General features: G+C 40.4%; 1 protein-coding gene across 4 annotated transcripts in view; it reads right to left on the reverse strand.

Moving 5' to 3' along the window:
* Positions 1-3,130: 3,130 nt before the first annotated feature.
* Positions 3,131-18,122, reverse strand: part of si:ch73-267c23.10 (serine incorporator 1) — a 55,974-nt gene continuing 40,982 nt past the window's right edge. For 2 of the 4 annotated variants that reach the window (XM_047581804.1, XM_047581805.1), the window contains 2 exons: positions 14,245-14,274; positions 3,131-3,838 (listed from right to left, as the gene is read on the reverse strand). In XM_047581804.1, coding sequence (XP_047437760.1) covers positions 3,703-3,838; positions 14,245-14,274 — 166 coding nt within the window. In that variant the 3' untranslated portion in view covers positions 3,131-3,702. Of the gene's footprint in view, positions 3,839-8,969; positions 10,104-10,192; positions 10,962-14,244; positions 14,275-18,122 lie in introns of those variants that run through there. The other 2 variants (XR_007112531.1, XR_007112530.1) reach the window with 2 other exon arrangements.

Here is an 18,122-nt window from a genome sequence, read left to right on the forward strand (position 1 = left end):
CAGCCAACAGAAAGGAGGCAGATGCCTGTAAAACAGGTGGTGGCCCAGCACCGCCACCTCTAACAGAGGCAGAGGAGCCCAAAGAAGAATATTGGAAGGCCTGTGGCTGAGGGAATCCCTGGAGGGAGCTCATCCTCTGAGTCCACCCCCCAAGACACAAGTGCCTTTATAAAATGTAATATAGTCCATGGGCCAGACCGGATTTTGGTATCAGTCAAAGGGACGAAGGCTACCTATATTTTTTGGATAGATATATGTCTGTAGATAATTTTTTTGTATGATAGCCTTTCCAGGTGAGTAGCTAAATATTGGTTATCAGCTCATGAAGTTAACCACCCCCTTTGCTTTTGTCCCAACAGATTCTGATGGTACAGCTCAAAAAGATAATTGTGGACAATGGAAATGCTAAAACATCTATGCGCGGTCTGATAACCATCATTCAGTTCTCTGCGCAGTAATGCTGCACCTTCATCGACAGGATCTTTGTCAAAAGGACATGCCATGTTCATGAAAAAAGTCGCCTCCTACTGTGCCTAATGAACTTCTGATATAGCCTACTGACTCAGATTTTTTTTTATGATTTTTGACAGACTGCAGAACAAGGCTACATCAAAACTTGCCTGCTGACTTAATGAATGAAAGAGGAAATCAAATGGCGTGTGTGGCTGAAAGAGGGCGGAGTCAGAGAGAAAGTCGAGGTTCAATGAGAAAAACCTGGTCCCGGCCAGGTTAGGTTCATTACGGTAACTGACCGAGAGCTTAAGTTACCTCTCTCTCTGAAACAGGCTAGAGTTACCCGCTTTCTCTGGTTTGAGTTACCTCCCTTTGTGAAATGGAAAACTCAGAGTTTCCCTCATTTCATGGTTAATAAACTCAGAGTTTTCACTAAACCTGATTTGTGAAACGGACCTCAGGTGTTGGTAACAACCTGTCACACCATGGTGAGGGTGTCTTGTCTTGGGGTTGTTTTGTCCTGTCATTTCCTGTTTTATTTTGAAAAGTAACTCTCCTCTCGTTTCAGGTCATTTGCCCTTCCTCATGTGTCACCAGTCTGATTGTCTTCCCTGATTCCTGATTGTGTCCACCTGTCCCCTATTTCCCTCCATGTGTTTAAGTAGTCTGTGTTCCCTTTGTCTCGTGCCAGAGTGTTATCGTCTTCAACCTGTTCTCGTGCCTTGTTTCATGTCTTCAACCAAAGAAGTTTCAAGTAAGCCTGTGAATCCTCTCAAAGAGAGAGTTTTTGTTTGTTAAGTCTTTTCTTAGTTAGATCCTTAGTCCTGAGGTTTTCCTCCATTCGGAGTGTTTTGTGTTATTTTTTTGATTTGTTTCTCTGATTTGAGTTTTCCTCCTTCTGGAGAGTTTTTTTTTGTTTTGTTTTCAGTGGTCAGATTAGCGTCTAGGTTTTTTTGTGGCCATTTGTTTGTCCCTCTGTAAGGGATCTCTGAGGAATCCAAATAAAGCCTTTTGTCATCTCTGCATTCTGAGTCCTGAGTCCTGCTTTGAGTCTCGGCCTGACACAACCCAAGTAAGAAACAATAATAATCACGGGGGCGGCTATGGCTCAGTAGGTAGAGCGGATTGTCCATGTAATTACATTTACACAGATATTAAAGTTACACACAAATTATACCTACGAAATAGTTATCACCTCAATCAACAGTAAATGATTGGGGCGGCTATGGCTCAGTAGGTAGAGCATGAACCGAAGGGTTAGCGGTTCGATCCCCCGAGTGTGCCATCTTGTATAGCGCTTTTCTACCTACTCAAAGGAACTCAAAGCGCTTTTACAGTCAGAGACACATCCACCCATTCGCTCACACAGGCACACACACATTCACACACCAGCACCAGTTGCACTGGGTGCAACTGGGGGTTTAGTATCTTGCTCAACGACACTTCGGCATATGGCACACTCAGGGGGATCGAACCGCTAACCCTTCGGTTCATGCTCTACCTACTGAGCCATAGCCGCCCCAATCATTTACTGTTGATTGAGGTGATAACTATTTTGTAGGTATAATTTGTGTGTAACTTTAATATCTGTGTAAATGTCATTATTTCCTGGTTAAAGATTTTAATTTCAAACATCTGCATATCTTTTACGTTCAATTAACATGTATGTAGGCCTTAAGGCTCTTTTGAGACGCAAGTCATCCTTCATGACAGATAAATTTGTTCACCAAGTGTCACTATGTCACAAAAAGGCTACATGGCTGTATATACTTGTCAGCACACAGATACTGAGCACAAGTTCTGTTTGTGTTTTTTTGCAGGTCATGAATTTGGTGAGGAGTGGAGATCACTGGGTGCGGACGAGGAAGTAGGGCAATACATGTGCACATACATGTATATGAGAATGCATATCTATTCAGACCTGTAATTCATATCTTATACTTTTTCACACATCTATAGATATTTTTTTTTTTTATCAATTCTGTATTTATGGTTTCATAACGACTGAGCCACTGTTAAAACAAATGAGTTCCAACTCTAATGCTGCTACTGTCTGTAATATGTTTCTATTTAGATTATTTGTCAGGATATTTTGTTATTATTGTCCGAGTCTAGTTTTAACTAATGCTGGGCTTACACCAAAAGATTTTCACAGTCACAGACTAAAAACTGAAAGGGTAGCATAAGGGTTCTTCCCGTTAGTCTCGTCCCACCCCTAGTCATGACATAACTTCTGTTGTGATTTGGCACTATCATGAATAAAGACTGATTGATTATTGATTGATTCATTGATTGCCATAGCTATCAATTTTAGTCTTTGAGTTCATAGTTGCGTGCTTTATTTGTTAACTGCTATCAAGGAATATGACTCTCCTTTGTAGTATTGTAGAGAAGACGCTGTGAGATTTGTGGACTTCTCTGTGGTGTCTGCTGATAATGTAGTGGGCTGGTCTGGACAGAAAATGCCAGGGCTGAATTTTTGTCCCAGTTCACCCCTGGTTGCACGTAAAATGGGACAAGGACTGTATTCAGAATGTCGAATTTTGAGCATAATTCAATTAAGCTCTGCATGTAAATGCACTGAATGATCCGAAACACAGAGGCAAGGAAACTCTCAACTGGCTTCAGAGAAAGAAAGTAAAGCTGCTAGAATGGCCCAGCCAATCACCTGACTTGAATCCAATCTATGGAAAGAACTAAAAATCAGAGTTCATAGAAGAGGCCCATGGAACCCATGGAAGATTTAAAGACTGTTTGTGTGGAAGAATGGGCCAAAATCACACCTGAACACTGCTTGTGACTAGTTTCCTCCATACAGGAGGCGTCTTGAAGCTGTCATTACCAACAAAGGCAAAGTATTAAATATCAGTAAGCGTGTTCAATACTTTTTCCGTGCGTCATTTCACATTATTACACATAACTCAATTTCTGAAGTTATTTGTTTTGGTTTCTTTCTATGTATAGATTACTTAGATTGTTGTTTCACCTGGTGAAAATTTCATGTCAATAGCACCTTTAGAAATAAGTTTAATACTAAAAATTGTGATGTGTTCAATTACTTTACCCGCTGTAATCCCTACAGTAAATACCAGGAACTGAAGCTATTATGGCACTTCTAAACTTGACCCAATTCCTTCAATGGACTCAACTCAAAATAAAAACATTTATTTTAACTTAGCTGAGTTCACCTTGACAGTAAGGTGCAATATGGTTGGAGTTTATGTATAAAAATAAAAACAGTGTTCTTCATCAGCTGAAGTCTCGGTTGGTGAGGATCATGGGGGCCACCAGGGTCCATATGTAAAGGGCTAAACACACCCAGCTGGAGGTAATCTTCACCCACACGGCTGGCCACTTGCTGGTAATGGTGTAGTCTGCATTAGGACTGTCAAGAAGAAAAACATTGTCTCAATTTTGTAAGGTGTCTACACAGCAAATTGAGAAGAATTCTTGGTGTTAAAGTAGACATACACTAGTAGAGTTAATCCATTATAATTAACTCTCAGTCGATAAATAGTTGTTGTTAAAACGGAGTGTAAAAAGGAAGTGTCACTAAATCAAACCTCTGAGCCACGGAAACTTTACTCGTCGCGCTGTTACTAATCATCCGAACACCTGCTTAATGAGCTAGAGGTTAGCATGCATGCCTGGCCTCACAGCTAGCGTGCTAAAGTGGTGCTAACACTACATACATACATTGTGCCTTACATGTTGTAATATTTGTAATATTTGTGGTGCAAGTTTGAAAATAAATGTTTTCATAAAACGTGATAAGATGATGCTAATGGTTTGGAGTTGCTAGACTTGCTACACTGTGCCTTACTGTTGCATGTTCTAATATTTGGGTGCAAGTTTGAAAATAAATGTTTTTGAACTGCCAAACATGACTACCTTTTTATTTTAGTAAAGTTTATTTTCCAAGTATTTTTTGTAGGATTGTATAAGAATTATATTGACACCTTTTAAGTGTTATGGTGGTAACATTTGTGTAGTTAAGACTGTAGACTGTAGTTAAGTTAAGACTGAGAGAGTTAATTGCTAACACTTCATAGAAGTGTTAAAAAAAACACAGGTTGGTGTTAAGCAGTGTTAAATTTAACTGCAAGAAGAGTCAAATTTACACTAACTTAGTGTAAAGGTATCAACACCCGAAAAAGTGTTAAATTAACACTCTGAGGTGTGGACCCATATAGACACTTTAAAAGTGTTAAGATCAACTCTTACAGTGTTAATTTGGGTATGCTGATTTTACTGTGTAGAGTATATGTTGCAGCCATAGGTAAAAATGCATATTGGTTTAAATATAAATAAATCGTATAGATAGAACAATTAAATAAAAATAGATGTATGCCATCTACAGAAATTGAACCCTTGCTCAAGATTCAAGCTCACTTTATTGATCCCCACAGGGAAATTGTTTTGTCCAAGAGTCTCAAGATAACAGAGAACATAAATGTAACCAGACATAGACATAAGAATACGAGTCAAGGATAAGAATAACATAAAAATAATTTAAAAAAAATCTTAAAAATAGTGTAAGAATGAGGTAGTAGTTACATAAGATATTCTGAAAACGGCCAAAAATGAGCATGGGCATTTTAAAGGGTCTCAGTCCGGATCCAAAGTGTCTCCGTGTTTGTTAAATAAAGTGTCTATAAATTGTCTTGTATGTAGATGCAGATGCGCAACAGACAGTGCAGTCACCCAAGCCATTAACCATTAGCCTGTTAACAGTTAGTGATGTGAGATGAATGACCTCCTGAAGTGCTCCGTCCTACAGTTCAGTAACAGGAGCTGATGGCCGCAGCTGCTTTTCTGTCCAGCCAGAGTGGGGTGAAGGGGGTGACTGTCACAATCCAGGATGCGCTGAACTCTCCTCATGTAGCACCTTTCAGTGACAGTCCCCACAGAGTCCGGACTCATCCCCACAACCGAGCCAGCCCTACGGTTGAGCTTGTCCAGACGCCTCCTGTCCTTTTCTGTCAGGCTGCCCCCCCAACAGACGCGGCATACAGCACAACACAGCTCAACAACAGACTTGTAAAACATGTACAGCATTTCACTACACACATCAGTGATTGGATGGACATGGACCTGCAGGAATCAATGACCATTTTCTTGGTCTTGGTGGTGTTCAGCTACAAGTGGTTCCTGGAACTTCACTTGCTGAAGGCCCCAACCAGTTCCTTGTACTCTCTTTCTCCCCCCACTGGATGGATACAGGCCACGATGGTGGTGTCATTTGAGTACTTCTGCCAGCACCGTCTCTTGGGGGGCCTCTGTGCTGCTCATGACTGCCTCCGAGACCCCGTTCTGCAATCTCACAAACTGCGGCTGCTTGTTCAGGTAGTCCATAATCTAGGAGGTGAGGAAGTGGTCCACCCCCATCCCTTCCAGTTTGTTCCCCAGGATGTCATGTCTAATTGTGTTAAAGGCACTACAGAAGTCAAAGAACATCACTCTAACATAACCCCTGGGCTCATCCAGGTGCAAGTGAGCCCTGTGGAGCATGTAGAGCACTGTGTCTTCAACCCCAATGTGCTCCTGATAAGCAAACTGAAGAGGGTCCTGGGCATGTCCCTCTTGTGGCGAATAACCAGTCTCTCCAGAGGCGAGGGCCATTAATGCAAGACTGTCACTTTTACAGTGTTACCATGAGCCCCGCAAATTTTTGTTGAATCTTTTTGATATACATTCACAGGCCACTTTATTAGACCTTTGTTACACCTTATTTATTACACCACCACGAGCAGCCTGAACCATTGATACAAGGCAGGATGGATCCATGCTTTCATGTTGTTTACGCCAAATTCTGACCCTGCCATCTGAAAGTTGCAGCTGAAATCGAGACTAATCAGACCAGCAAATGTTTTTCATTTTATTCCAATATTCTCCAATTTCGGTGAGCCTGTGTGAAATGTAGTCTCATTTTCCTGTTCTTAGCTGACAGGAGTGGCACCCGGTGTGGTCTTCTGCTGCTGTAGCTGTAGCCAACCTTCTTCAAGATTCGATGTGCTGTGCATTTCGAGATAGTATTCTGCATCCCTTGGTTGTAATGAGTGGTTATTTGAGTTACTGCTGCTTTTCTATCATCTCGAACCAGTCTGCACATTCTCCTCTGACCTCTCACATCTACGAGGCATTCTTTTCCACACATCTGCCGCTCGCTGAATATGTTCTCTTTTTCAGACCATTCTCTGTAAACCCTAGAGATGGTTGTGCATAAAAATCCCAGTAGATCAGCAGTTCCTGAAATACTCAGACCAGCCTGTCTGGCACCAACAACCATACCATGTTCAAGTCACTTAAATCCCCTTTCTTCCCCATTTTGATGCTTGGTTTGAACTCCAGCAAGTTGTCTTGATGACCTCTACATGCCTACATGCATTGAATTGCAGCCATGTGATTGGCTGATAAGCTATTTGTGTTAACAAGCAATTGAACTAATGAAGTGGCCAGTGAGTGTAAATCAGCGCTACACTCTGTGCACCTTTGCCAATTTATATACTTATTAGGGCCGGGACTCTATTAAAAAAAAAAATCAGAATTTAATTAAAATTAATTAGAGGGTTTGTAATTAATTAATCGAAATTAATTGCATCTTTAATCACATATAAATATTTGACCTGAGAACAGTGAGAAGCATTTTTTTTTTTCACATGGATTTTGGTATCTACCATTGACTAATGAGTGAATACGCTTAAGCATACTTTTTTTCCCAAGATGGTACTTAACCAAGACCAACAGACTAGGGATGTAAATCAAAGTAACATAAACTGATTTTGATCTCGGCTCGATGTAAACATTAATAAAACTCAGTAACCAATCACATAGCCAGCCCATGTTGTCCCTGTTTGATGTTCTGGGACAGGTCAGGACAGTGTGAAGACAGAGAGCTCTGAGGTTGAAGTCCTGTAATAATGAAAGGCACGTGAGACAATGACAGGTCTGTACCTATGCCTGACCACATGTCGGTTGTTCAGCTGCAGCAGAGTAAACTCCGCCACCGCAACAAGCGCTTTTTTTTTTTTATATAAAGCTCCGGTAGCGAGCGGCTAAAATATGGGAGGATACTATAAACCGGCGTGGATCCGGTGTGTTTATCAAGGCTTGGCTGCCGTGCTGAGGCACCAGGTCGGTTTGAGCTGCGTTCGAGCTACATTAAAACTCCTCAGGCAGTGGTCAGTAATAAGTGCGATGTGAAAATGTGTTTTCTTTTTTCTTTTTTTTAAACACGTCAATCTTTGTGTAGTTAATTAATCTTAATTAACGCATTAAAGTCCCGGCCCTAATACTCAATATAAACAATTTTCATTTGCTCATAGTATCGGTTTAGTTGTGTTATAGAATATTTGTACTGTCAAACCAAATCTCTCTCGACTCAGTCATTTGTTGTTTCAAAGACTCTCTCCCGAACAGCCGAGACAACTAAACCAGCAACAGGGTTTCGATACTGAATGAGGCAGTAAAGTGGTTCAGACGTCATAAAACACGTGATTTGTCCGAACCAAACCACTAAACAGGAGTCTGACTCAGAGTCTAAAAATAGGACTGTAGCAAATGTATTGGTAATTAGCACTAGGTTAATGTATGGTTTCAATTTGAAATAATACATTTGGGCTTACTGTGACAAAACAGTAACTCCTACCAGAAAAACACGCAGACCGTGGGCGTCGTAAGAACTTCCTGAAGACTTTGATATGTTTTTTGGTCTGTCTAGAGTGAATATTTTGGAGACATGTTCGAGTTTAAAACAGGGGTCCTGTAAGCGCCATTTATTTTTGTTTAGTTAATTGCACTGATTTATACTGACTAGGAATACATTTTGAGTATGCTTTGAATTTTAAGCCACCTGTGTTACGGTTTAGGTCTCATACAGCTTCCCTAGAGAAAGCAGGAAGTGTTGTTGTGTTGAACGTGTTGAATAAATGAGTATATGGTGGAGCGACACAGTCACACATAAAGCGGTCTCTTGTCATCTCTCGAGTGGTTAAAAGAGTAAGAAATGAAGAACAAAAAAGAACGTAAGATAGCCACTACAGGTCCCTTCTGCTTCTCTCACAAAATCTTTGCATTTCAGTCAATGGAGAACAGACAGGGACGTGACGGTGAACAAAGGCACGCAGTTTAAGTGGTTAAGTGTTCTAAATATGGGTTAACTGTGTTAATTGTGCTAAATGTAGTCTGACTGTGCTAAATGTGGCTTAAGTGTGCCAACTGTGCTACATGTGGGTTAACTGTGCTAACTATGCTAAATGTAGCTAAGTGTGCGAAATGTAGGCTAATTGTGGTAAATGTGGGTTGAGTGTGCTAACTGTGTGACATGTGGCTTAACTGTGCTAACTGTAAGCCAACTGTACTAACTAGGCTAGGGTAACTAAGCTAGGGATGTCCCGATTAGGTTTTTTTGCCCTTGAGTCCAAGTCCAAGTCATTTGATTTTGAGTATCTGCCGATACCGAGTCCCGATCTGATCCTTCTACAGTACATTAAAAAAAAAATGAAGAACAGTGAAGAAACAGATCCAGGATGTCCCTGACTTTTTTATTTTATCATTTGACACTTAGGAACAGAGCACTTCTGTGAGGTAGCTTGAACAATCAAGTAATAAAAACATTCTTCACATTGGAGTTTAGTGCAACAATGTCTAATATAAAAACGAACAGCAGCTCAACTTGAAATACCTGGCAGGCATGTAAACAATTAAGCAAATAAAAGTGCCAGAGTGTTATAAAGTAAGGCCAGTAATGTGCTTTTCGGAACTGCGCTCCTAATTCTTACTCTCCTCCTCTGGCTTCACAGAAGGAAATGTATGTTTTTCTTGATGAAAACCAACATCTCTACCTTGTCAGGTTTGAGTCTGTTCCTGTTCTCATCAAGGATAGCGACAGCACTAAAAAGTCTCTCGCTGTCCACAGACCTGCAGGGGGCACAGAGATAGTGGTTTGCAAGAGCAGCCATGGAGGGGAACTGATTAGCATGTTCTTTCCAGTACTGAAGTGGATCACTTCTCTTAGGGGTGGTTTGCTCTGAGAGGTAGGTTTGCACCTGCACTTCTGCCAATGTGCTACTCACAGACCGAGCCTGTGACTGCCTCTCTTATAGATTTCCCCAAAAGCGCTGTCCAGGCAGCTGCATGATTCACGCCGTGGTGCCTTGCTCAATGGGTCTGCGGGAGCCCCTGCTTCCTCTGGGACTGAACTGGATACCCTTGCCCCCTCTATCTTTGCCACCTCCTGGATGAGGTGTTCCTTTGCAAGCGTCAAGTTGGCAGACTTTGTGAAAAAGCTAAAAATAGATAAATGTAACACAATTCAAAACAATAACATAAGATAACAGACAACACATAGCACAGCTCTTCAGTTAGGGAACTGCCTTACACATGTACTCAATTAATAAACAATTAAAAATCTAACCATAGAACCAAAGACCATAGACTTGACTTTATATGAACATGATGTACAAAGGGTGCATTTTAATTTTACTATACTTGCCCATCTTTGTATCTGGGATCTAGTAGAGTGGCAATGTACAAGAGTGGCTCAGTTTCAACATTAGCAAAGCGCTTCTCCACAGCCTCCAGGAGAGTCCTCTTCATGGTCTTGATTCCCTTGACATCGTCCTCCTCCCGAGACAGAACACGTCTGAGTGCTAATGAATGAATGAATGCAATGATGGTTTCTTTCGAACAATATAGATAAATTTTACAACATAAAATTATGAATAAAAATACAAATTACCTATTTTGGCAGGGATCACATCAGCTGCAGTTGCAGTCTCCCTGCTCACGTCCCTGATCAGCTCTTCAAAGGGGGCAAGCACATCAGCTGTCTTCTTCATCAGCTTCCACTGGGCGGCTGTCAGTGTTGCTGGTAGAGTGCGCTCAGCTGCAAAGACACTGAGAGCCTGTTTTTGTTCCAGTAGGCTCTGCAGCATGTAGAGGCTGCTGTTCCACCTTGTCTGCACATGAGAAGAGAACAAGATTCACTTTATTTTTGTGCAAATTGGCATAACCAGGTGGAGTGCCTACTAAATAAAGTGCATGGGAATAAATAATGGAATGGAAATAAATCATATAATGTTATGAGAAAAATCTCACCTGCACATCTTGTTGTAGGCGCTTGATATCCATATTGAGGTTCATCTGGATATCTTCAAGGCTGGAGTAGGCTAGGGCAGGGTGTCTGTCACACTCCGCTGGGAAAGCAGGCCCTCATGCACGCAGAGTTGGCAAGAATGCGCGACACGGCCCAAACGCCGCACTCCCATATCCCTCATGCCATTCTTCATTTTTGCAGCGTTGTCACTCAAAATTACGTGGACCCGTTGCTTGTCTACTCCCCGGTTGTTTAGCATTGTTTCCATCGCCTGTTGGATGCGCTCTGCTATGTGGGATCCGCGAAGTTCCTGTGCGTGCACGTTTCGCGCGGCGTAAAACAAAACTGGAGTCGATGCATTGTGCAGTGAGGCTCAGTAGTGACATGGGAGCCACAGACAAACACCAGATGTCTGTGGTAAACGAAACATGGGGCACGTCTCATAACAGGACACGCAGTTTGTCACTAACCTTCTTTTGAAGCACTGGCAGAGCTTTCTCTGTGAAATAGTGGCGAGAGGGTATGTCAAATCGGGGTTCTAAGTATTCCATAAGCATAAGAAATACCGGGTCTTGTACAAGGGCGAATGGCTGGTCACTCATTGGAATCATTTGTGCTATCTTAGCTGCGATCCCCTGCGCCTTGTCGCAGTCGCGGGGCATTTTTCTTTCCTCTTCAAAGTGTCTTGCAGCGTGGGCTGACTCGCCTTCGGCTTGGTTGCCTGGGCAAACTCTGTGTATTGTGATGGGTGTTTGTTTTTGAGGTGCCGTATCAGATTTGTTGTGCTGAATACAACCCTGCCCTTGCCACCTCCTAAAATGCCAAGTTTGCATTTGCAACATTTTTGTTGTCACCTTGAAATACCTCCACACCGCAGACATTCGCGCCCCCAGCTTCAAGCTAGTGTTGGGTCGTTCACGAGTGAAGTAGTGTTGGGTCGTTCGAATCTTTTGAGTGAGCGAACTGTATCAAATCACTTTATGAACCGATTCGTTCTTTTCACAGTTCAGTTGAACAGAGCTCAGCCGTGAACACATGGCCCGCGTGTGCATTCTCTAACTCGTGACTCTTCGTGAAACTTTGGCCAATGATGCAGTTAGCCGGCAGATAGCGCAGGGGGACGGTGCGTGTGTGTGGTGTGAAGGCGGGGGAGGGGGTTCATTAGAATCACTCCAAATCATTCCTTTGTTTGACATTTGTCGTATTTGTTTAGTTTTTTGTTTTGGAAGTTATTTAGATTTTGTTTAGTTTTCATATTTGTAGGCTATTTATTTTCTTTTTCATTGCATATTTAAGTTTATGTTGTCCTCTTATATTTTTAATGCAGGTTCCATATCTTTCATTTTTTATGGCATTTTCTTGTAATTGATATATTTGTTTTTTGCACTAAACTGAATGAGGCCTATTTTTATTTTTGATTGTTAAAATGTGTTAATATGTTAAAATATACAATAGAGTTTGTTTATCATTTTGCTTTATATTTATTTTCCACTTTCATCATTTTTTTTCTTTGTTTTTTTGAAAGACTGTGAACGCATCTTAGTGTCGGGTCTTAAGCCTATATTGAAGCAAATGGAGAAATATAATCAGTGAGTGAGGAGAGTGATCCGGTCAGTGAATGCCACTGATCTACCTATTCGCGAACGGATCACTTACTGATTCATTCGCCAAGTGAACCACCAGTACGTGAACGGATCGCCTACTGATTCGTTCGCCAAGGGAACCACCAGTACGTGAACGGATCACCTACTGATTTGTTCGCCAAGTGAACCACCAGTACTGACTGACTCGATGAATGAATCAATTGAACGAATCATTTTAATGAACTGATTCGAGTGATTTGTTGCAGTTAAAAGAACGATGGTTCCCATCACTACGTCATGACGTCAGTTGAGATGGTCTGACTCCACATAACAGTAAATATTAAGCTGTTGTTTTTTCCAATTTGTATTCAAATATTATAATTCTGATTAAAAAAATAGAATAAATATACATAAATAGATATATATATACGATCCCTGATCGGGATGTAATGTCTGATTCCGATCGAGTCTCAAACCACCTGATCGACCCTGATTTCCGATAATGTGATCGGGTCGGGACATCCCTCCTTTAAGCTAATTGTGCTAAATGTGAGTTGAGTGTGCTATCTGTGCTACATTTTGGTTAGGTGTGCTAAATATTGGTTAACTCTGCTAATTGTGGTAAATATAGGCTAACTGTGCCAAATGTGGGCTAACTGTGCTAACTATGCTAAATATAGGCTAATTGTGCTAAATGTGGGTTAACTGTATTAACTGTCCTAACTGTAAGCTAACTGTGCTAACCGTGAGCTAACTGTACTAAATGTAGGCTAAGTGTGCTAATTCCCATGTTGACATAGATGGTACCTCTGGCAGTAGCCTCACATGGCCCTTTCAAAATTTCCCTGACGAAATTTTCTTCCTCCATTTTTTGTTCCTTAACTTGTCCTACAGCTGTAGGACGAGTTATACATCAAAGCGTGCAGTTTGATCGGGATCAGTGTGCTATTACTTTTCTCTACAAAATCTGAATTTTTCACGACGTAAGTCGCAAAAAACTGCAAAGAATTTCCCATTGTAATGAATGGGACGGGCAGAAAAAAAGCGAAAAACACAGTTTTTCAAACATCTACTGCTCAGGCATACATTCACCTAGAGACTTTAAACTGTAGACACGCGTCTTGTGTATTGGTGTATTAATCCTTGTTTTGAAAGGTCTTACAGTTTTTGATCAATCACTGTGCAATGTCCACGATCATTTTTGTAGAAATTTATTAGGGTTTATTAGGGTGTGTATTGCATAGAATGTTTGTGCTCGAGTGCGTGATCTCATCAGTTAAAGTGAAAGAAGGTGTCTGAAATTGCCTGAAACTTTGCTCTTTCCATGCTCGTCCCGGCCACAATTTAGAAATTACACACATGATTTTTCCCATAGTTGTAGACAAATTTGTTCTTGCTCTCACAATGTACTCAGCAAAGCAGTGAGATGTACAGAATTTACACTGTGAGCCTCTGTTCGTTGTCCCTGTCTGTTCTCCATTGACTGAAAGCAAAGATTTTGTGAGAGAAGCAGAAGCGACCCCTGTTTTAAACTCACACGTGTCTCCAAAATATTTACTCTAGGAAGACAGAAAAACATATCAAATTCTTCAAGAAGGTCTTATGACGCCGATGGTCTGCGTTTTTTTCTGATAGGAGCTACCGTTTTGCCGCAGTAAGCCCAAATGTGAGTGCAAACCAGTGCAGAGGGCGAACATCACTATATTCTGTGTCGCCGCCCAGCATACTTCTGTCGACATTGATGACTACCTTGAGTTGCCATGGCAACCCCTGACCCGCAGACCAGGGACTCCTCTGATTTCTCTCCTGTTAATACTGCTGACCCGTGTCTTCCATTTATTTACAACAACACACACCAACACACACTCCTCCACAACACACACACAACACAGGTAACTTTGTGATTCCAGTTACACACACATTAACATTAACAGCACTGCAGAGTATGAAATATACAGCATATGAAATGTATGCTGGAATAATTTTCCAAATTCTCACAGTTGCCCTTTATTTAAAAGTATCATCCCTCTAAATCTGAAACTAACTACAGGCACCAGGCTAGCCATGTCGGGCAAAGACACAACATATAAATAATCCTCGAAATGTACTTACCAAGTAAAATGACCATATTTCTGGGATGTTCTGGTAAGAGCAGAGATGGGAATAACGGCGTTACTAAGGGTGTTACTTTTTTCAGTAACCAGGTAATCTAACTAATTACTATTTCCATCGTTGTAACGCCGCTTCCGTTACTGAAAATTAAATGGGGCGCGTTTCAAACTAAAGCTGTCTGTTTTACATTCGACTTGGTTCTCAGCCACGGGAGCAGCAAAGGTTTTTATTTATTTATTTATTTATTTATTTGACTAGGAGAGGAGGGAGGGGCGAAACAACCGCATAGGTGATGATGACTGATGGTGGAGTAAGCTTTCATGATAAGCCAATCAGAGGCAGTGTTCAGTTTACACACTCCTTTACCACACACGCACACAACAACTTCACACCCACACCCAACTGTATCATTGTAGAAGCTTCAACTCAAAAACAAGTTTTGGTCTACTCCCATAAAGACTGATCTCTGAAGGGCAGATATCAAACAAACAAATCAAATGTGTTGTTATAAGATCGTTAATGGAAGCGCATAGGTGAACGGTGACTGTGTTTATATCCAGCTTGTATAGCGATCTCCCACACTTTAACGATCATGGCAGCGGTCTGCATCCGGGGGGATTTGGTGGCAGATATCGGGCTCTGTACAGGACATATGATTTTTTCAAACATCAGCAGCTTTTTGGAAGAGCGGGGGTTTGACCGGTCGGGTTGAAGCCAGGAAACGTCTGTCACTGCTCAAAAAGACAAGTATGTGTTTCAGTTTGTACAGAATAAACTTTCACATTAAAAAAATGTGCATAGTTAAAATCTACTTATTAGGTCCACCTGTACTAATCAATGCAGTCCAATACAGCTGTTCTACTATGAATTATACTTCAAAGAATCTTCTCTACATTTTTGTTGATGTTTTGAAAAAGGTGATGACTATACACTACACCTTGTTCATCATTGATTTCATAGTGGGTCTTAGTGGTGGTGTACTGCATTATATTGAGAAAGGAACAGTTTAAAAATATAGCAATGGCTACTGAGGATAGAATTATGTAAGGTAATAATATACCCACATTGAGCTATGTGATGTCTGTGTTTAAATATTACTACTATCTGTCCTTTAATAAGGCCAACAACATGTCTTGCACAGTCCTCCAAGCAGCCAGAGCAACCAACAGTTAAGCAGAGCAAGTACCAGTACAAATCCAGTAACACAGTCTGACCAGATGCCCCTCTCTGGTGAGTACATGCATATGTTGCACACAATTACTCTTTTGGGTTAGATGGGCTGAAAAATAACATAATCTACCTGTAACTTAGTGTAATATAGTACAATCAGCAGCAGTGAATTGACAGTGTGCTTAGAAATCAGTATCATCAGTTGGGTCTATCTTCTCTAGATTCTGGTTCGGTAGCAAATGACACACAACTAATGATGGGATGGGATTATGGGATGAACACAGGATACTTTATCACAATGTACAGAAAAAAATGACTTTTGTATCCAGCAGTAGCAATAGTTCCCCCAACAACAATATGTTGTTCATTTAGTTCCCATGTATAGTCAGCCTGGTGTGTATTTTCTTTGTAGTGTGTTATGTTGAGATCTTGCAAACTTGTCTGTCCCAAAGCGATGGTGTCGTCTATAGTGGGACTCGTGTGACTGCTGTGGTGTTGGAACTGTATCTTCTTGCACCTTTATCCTGGTCCTGCCTCTTAAACTGTTATTAGCGGTTATATAATAACCGCTAATGTTTTCTGTCTTCTCTTCAGGTGGTTACAGCTCAGAAACTGCAACTTCACTACAATCAACAAGTAGTTCAAGTATGGACACCACACCTCGTCAACTGTATAGAGCAGGGGTTGGCAACCCGCAGCTCCGGAGCCGCATGCGGCTCTTTCGTTCCTCTGTTGCAGCTCTCTGCAGTGAGCGGTGCAGAGCAAGGACGCTGATCAAAGCCGTTCACTTTTTCGCGCTAACTAACTGCCTCAGAATAGCGGCAACTCGTCACTCATCAGTGAATGAGCGAGAGTTACACAAAAACTGAATGACACTGAATGCCACACCACACTCATGGTTGTAACATCAACCGAAAAACACTGAACTCCCACAGTGCATTGCAGCTCATTTACTAGTTGCTGTCGAGTATTTAATTCAAATGTATTTTTATTTTAGTGCATTAGTTTTTTAAATTAATTCTAAATTTGAATTGATGGTGATCTTTTAACATTAAAATAAAATGTATTTAAGTTTTTGTTGCACAAAATACGCCACAACTGCCGACGTGCGACACCCGCTGGCAGGTCCAGCCCGCTATTTATTGAACTTTTCGACCCCAGGTAGCCAACCATGGATAAATCCCCGTTATGTATGCATAATGCAATTTCGTTTTCTCTGTAGCAGTTATTTCATTTCATAAATGCAACACACTATGGGCCTAGCATAGAGGTGAAAACGATATATGCAGTGTTATCTTCATTTTAGATGTCAAAGGGGTTTTGTGGCTCCCAGTGTTTTCTTTCCAAAGGGCTCTTTGAGTGTTGAGGGTTGCCGACCCCTGGTATAGAGTATGGATTCATTTCCAGTGACATTTCACCAAGTTTCTAATCAGTGTTGTGGATGTATGGTGACTTGTATGTAAACTGGTAACTCAACTATGTTTTTTTTTTATTTTATTTTTTTTAAAACTTTTTTCTTTCATTACCAGTTCAGTTGAATTTTGTTTTGGTTTTGTTTCAGAACCAGTCATTTAAATTGAATAGATTTTTGAATATTGCTGTAATAATGGCTACCTGCCACAGTTGAATAAAAATACGGAGAATGGGAAATTGCAGCTGTTCTTGATCAGCTTGGTCTATTTTTTTCTCATGTTCTCATGTTTTGAAAGGATCAAATTATTGTTGTATACTGTTATATTACATCTAATCTAATATAGCCTACAGCCTTTTTAAATAAAATAATGCCATTAAAACAACTAATAAGAGCACATTTCTGCAACTTTAAGCATTATTATTCATATTACAATGTTAATTTGCTGTCTTTATGGGTAATTTCATTATTTTAAAATGTAAAATGTTTGTTTTTGATGTGTTTTGAAAGATTAATCACATTATTTTGTCATATACTGTTTTATTACATCAAATAGAAATTATTATACAATCTCTTCCCATAAAATAATGTCATTAAAATCGATTAATAACAGCATATTTCTGTAAATTTAAGCATTATTGCTTGTAAAACAACATTTATTTACAATATTTCTATGTTATTTAATTGTTTAAAAATGTGAAAATGTTTCTAATTAAACGTTAAAACAACCTGAAAATCAAACAAAATCTTGTTAAATTACAAATTACAAGTACACCCTGTATTTTAATTATGGAAAATAACTGTATTTTTACGAGAAAGTAATTTTTCGTTGTTTTACGGTATGTTTATGGCACCCCTGCTGCCAGAAATTTACCGTTTTTTTTTTTTTTTTGTTACAGTGTACTAAGAAAAAAATCCTAATTATTAGACACATTTAAATTTCAAAAAAGTAACGCAGTAGTTACTTTCCCTGGTACCTAGTTACTTTTATAGTGGAGTAAGTCAGTTACTAACTCAGTTACTTTTTGGTAGAAGTTACTAGTAACTGTAACTAATTACTTTTTTAAAAGTAACGTGCCCAACACTGGGTAGGAGTAACAGCCAAGCAGCCGGTTGCAGGTATTCACGATTAAACTCAATTAAATGTGCACCCCTATTGTGTAGCTACACATTTGATTTGTTTGTTTGATCTCACAGCCCTGGAGCTTTCACAATAACAGCCTGACTGGCAGCCCAGTGACAAAATCGGAAGGCAACAGGCAGGATAATTTAGATATGAGACACACGACACTGCATT

The sequence above is a fragment of the Mugil cephalus genome, chromosome 4, assembly GCF_022458985.1.
Source record: "Mugil cephalus isolate CIBA_MC_2020 chromosome 4, CIBA_Mcephalus_1.1, whole genome shotgun sequence".
In the NCBI taxonomy this organism is placed as follows: domain Eukaryota; kingdom Metazoa; phylum Chordata; class Actinopteri; order Mugiliformes; family Mugilidae; genus Mugil; species Mugil cephalus.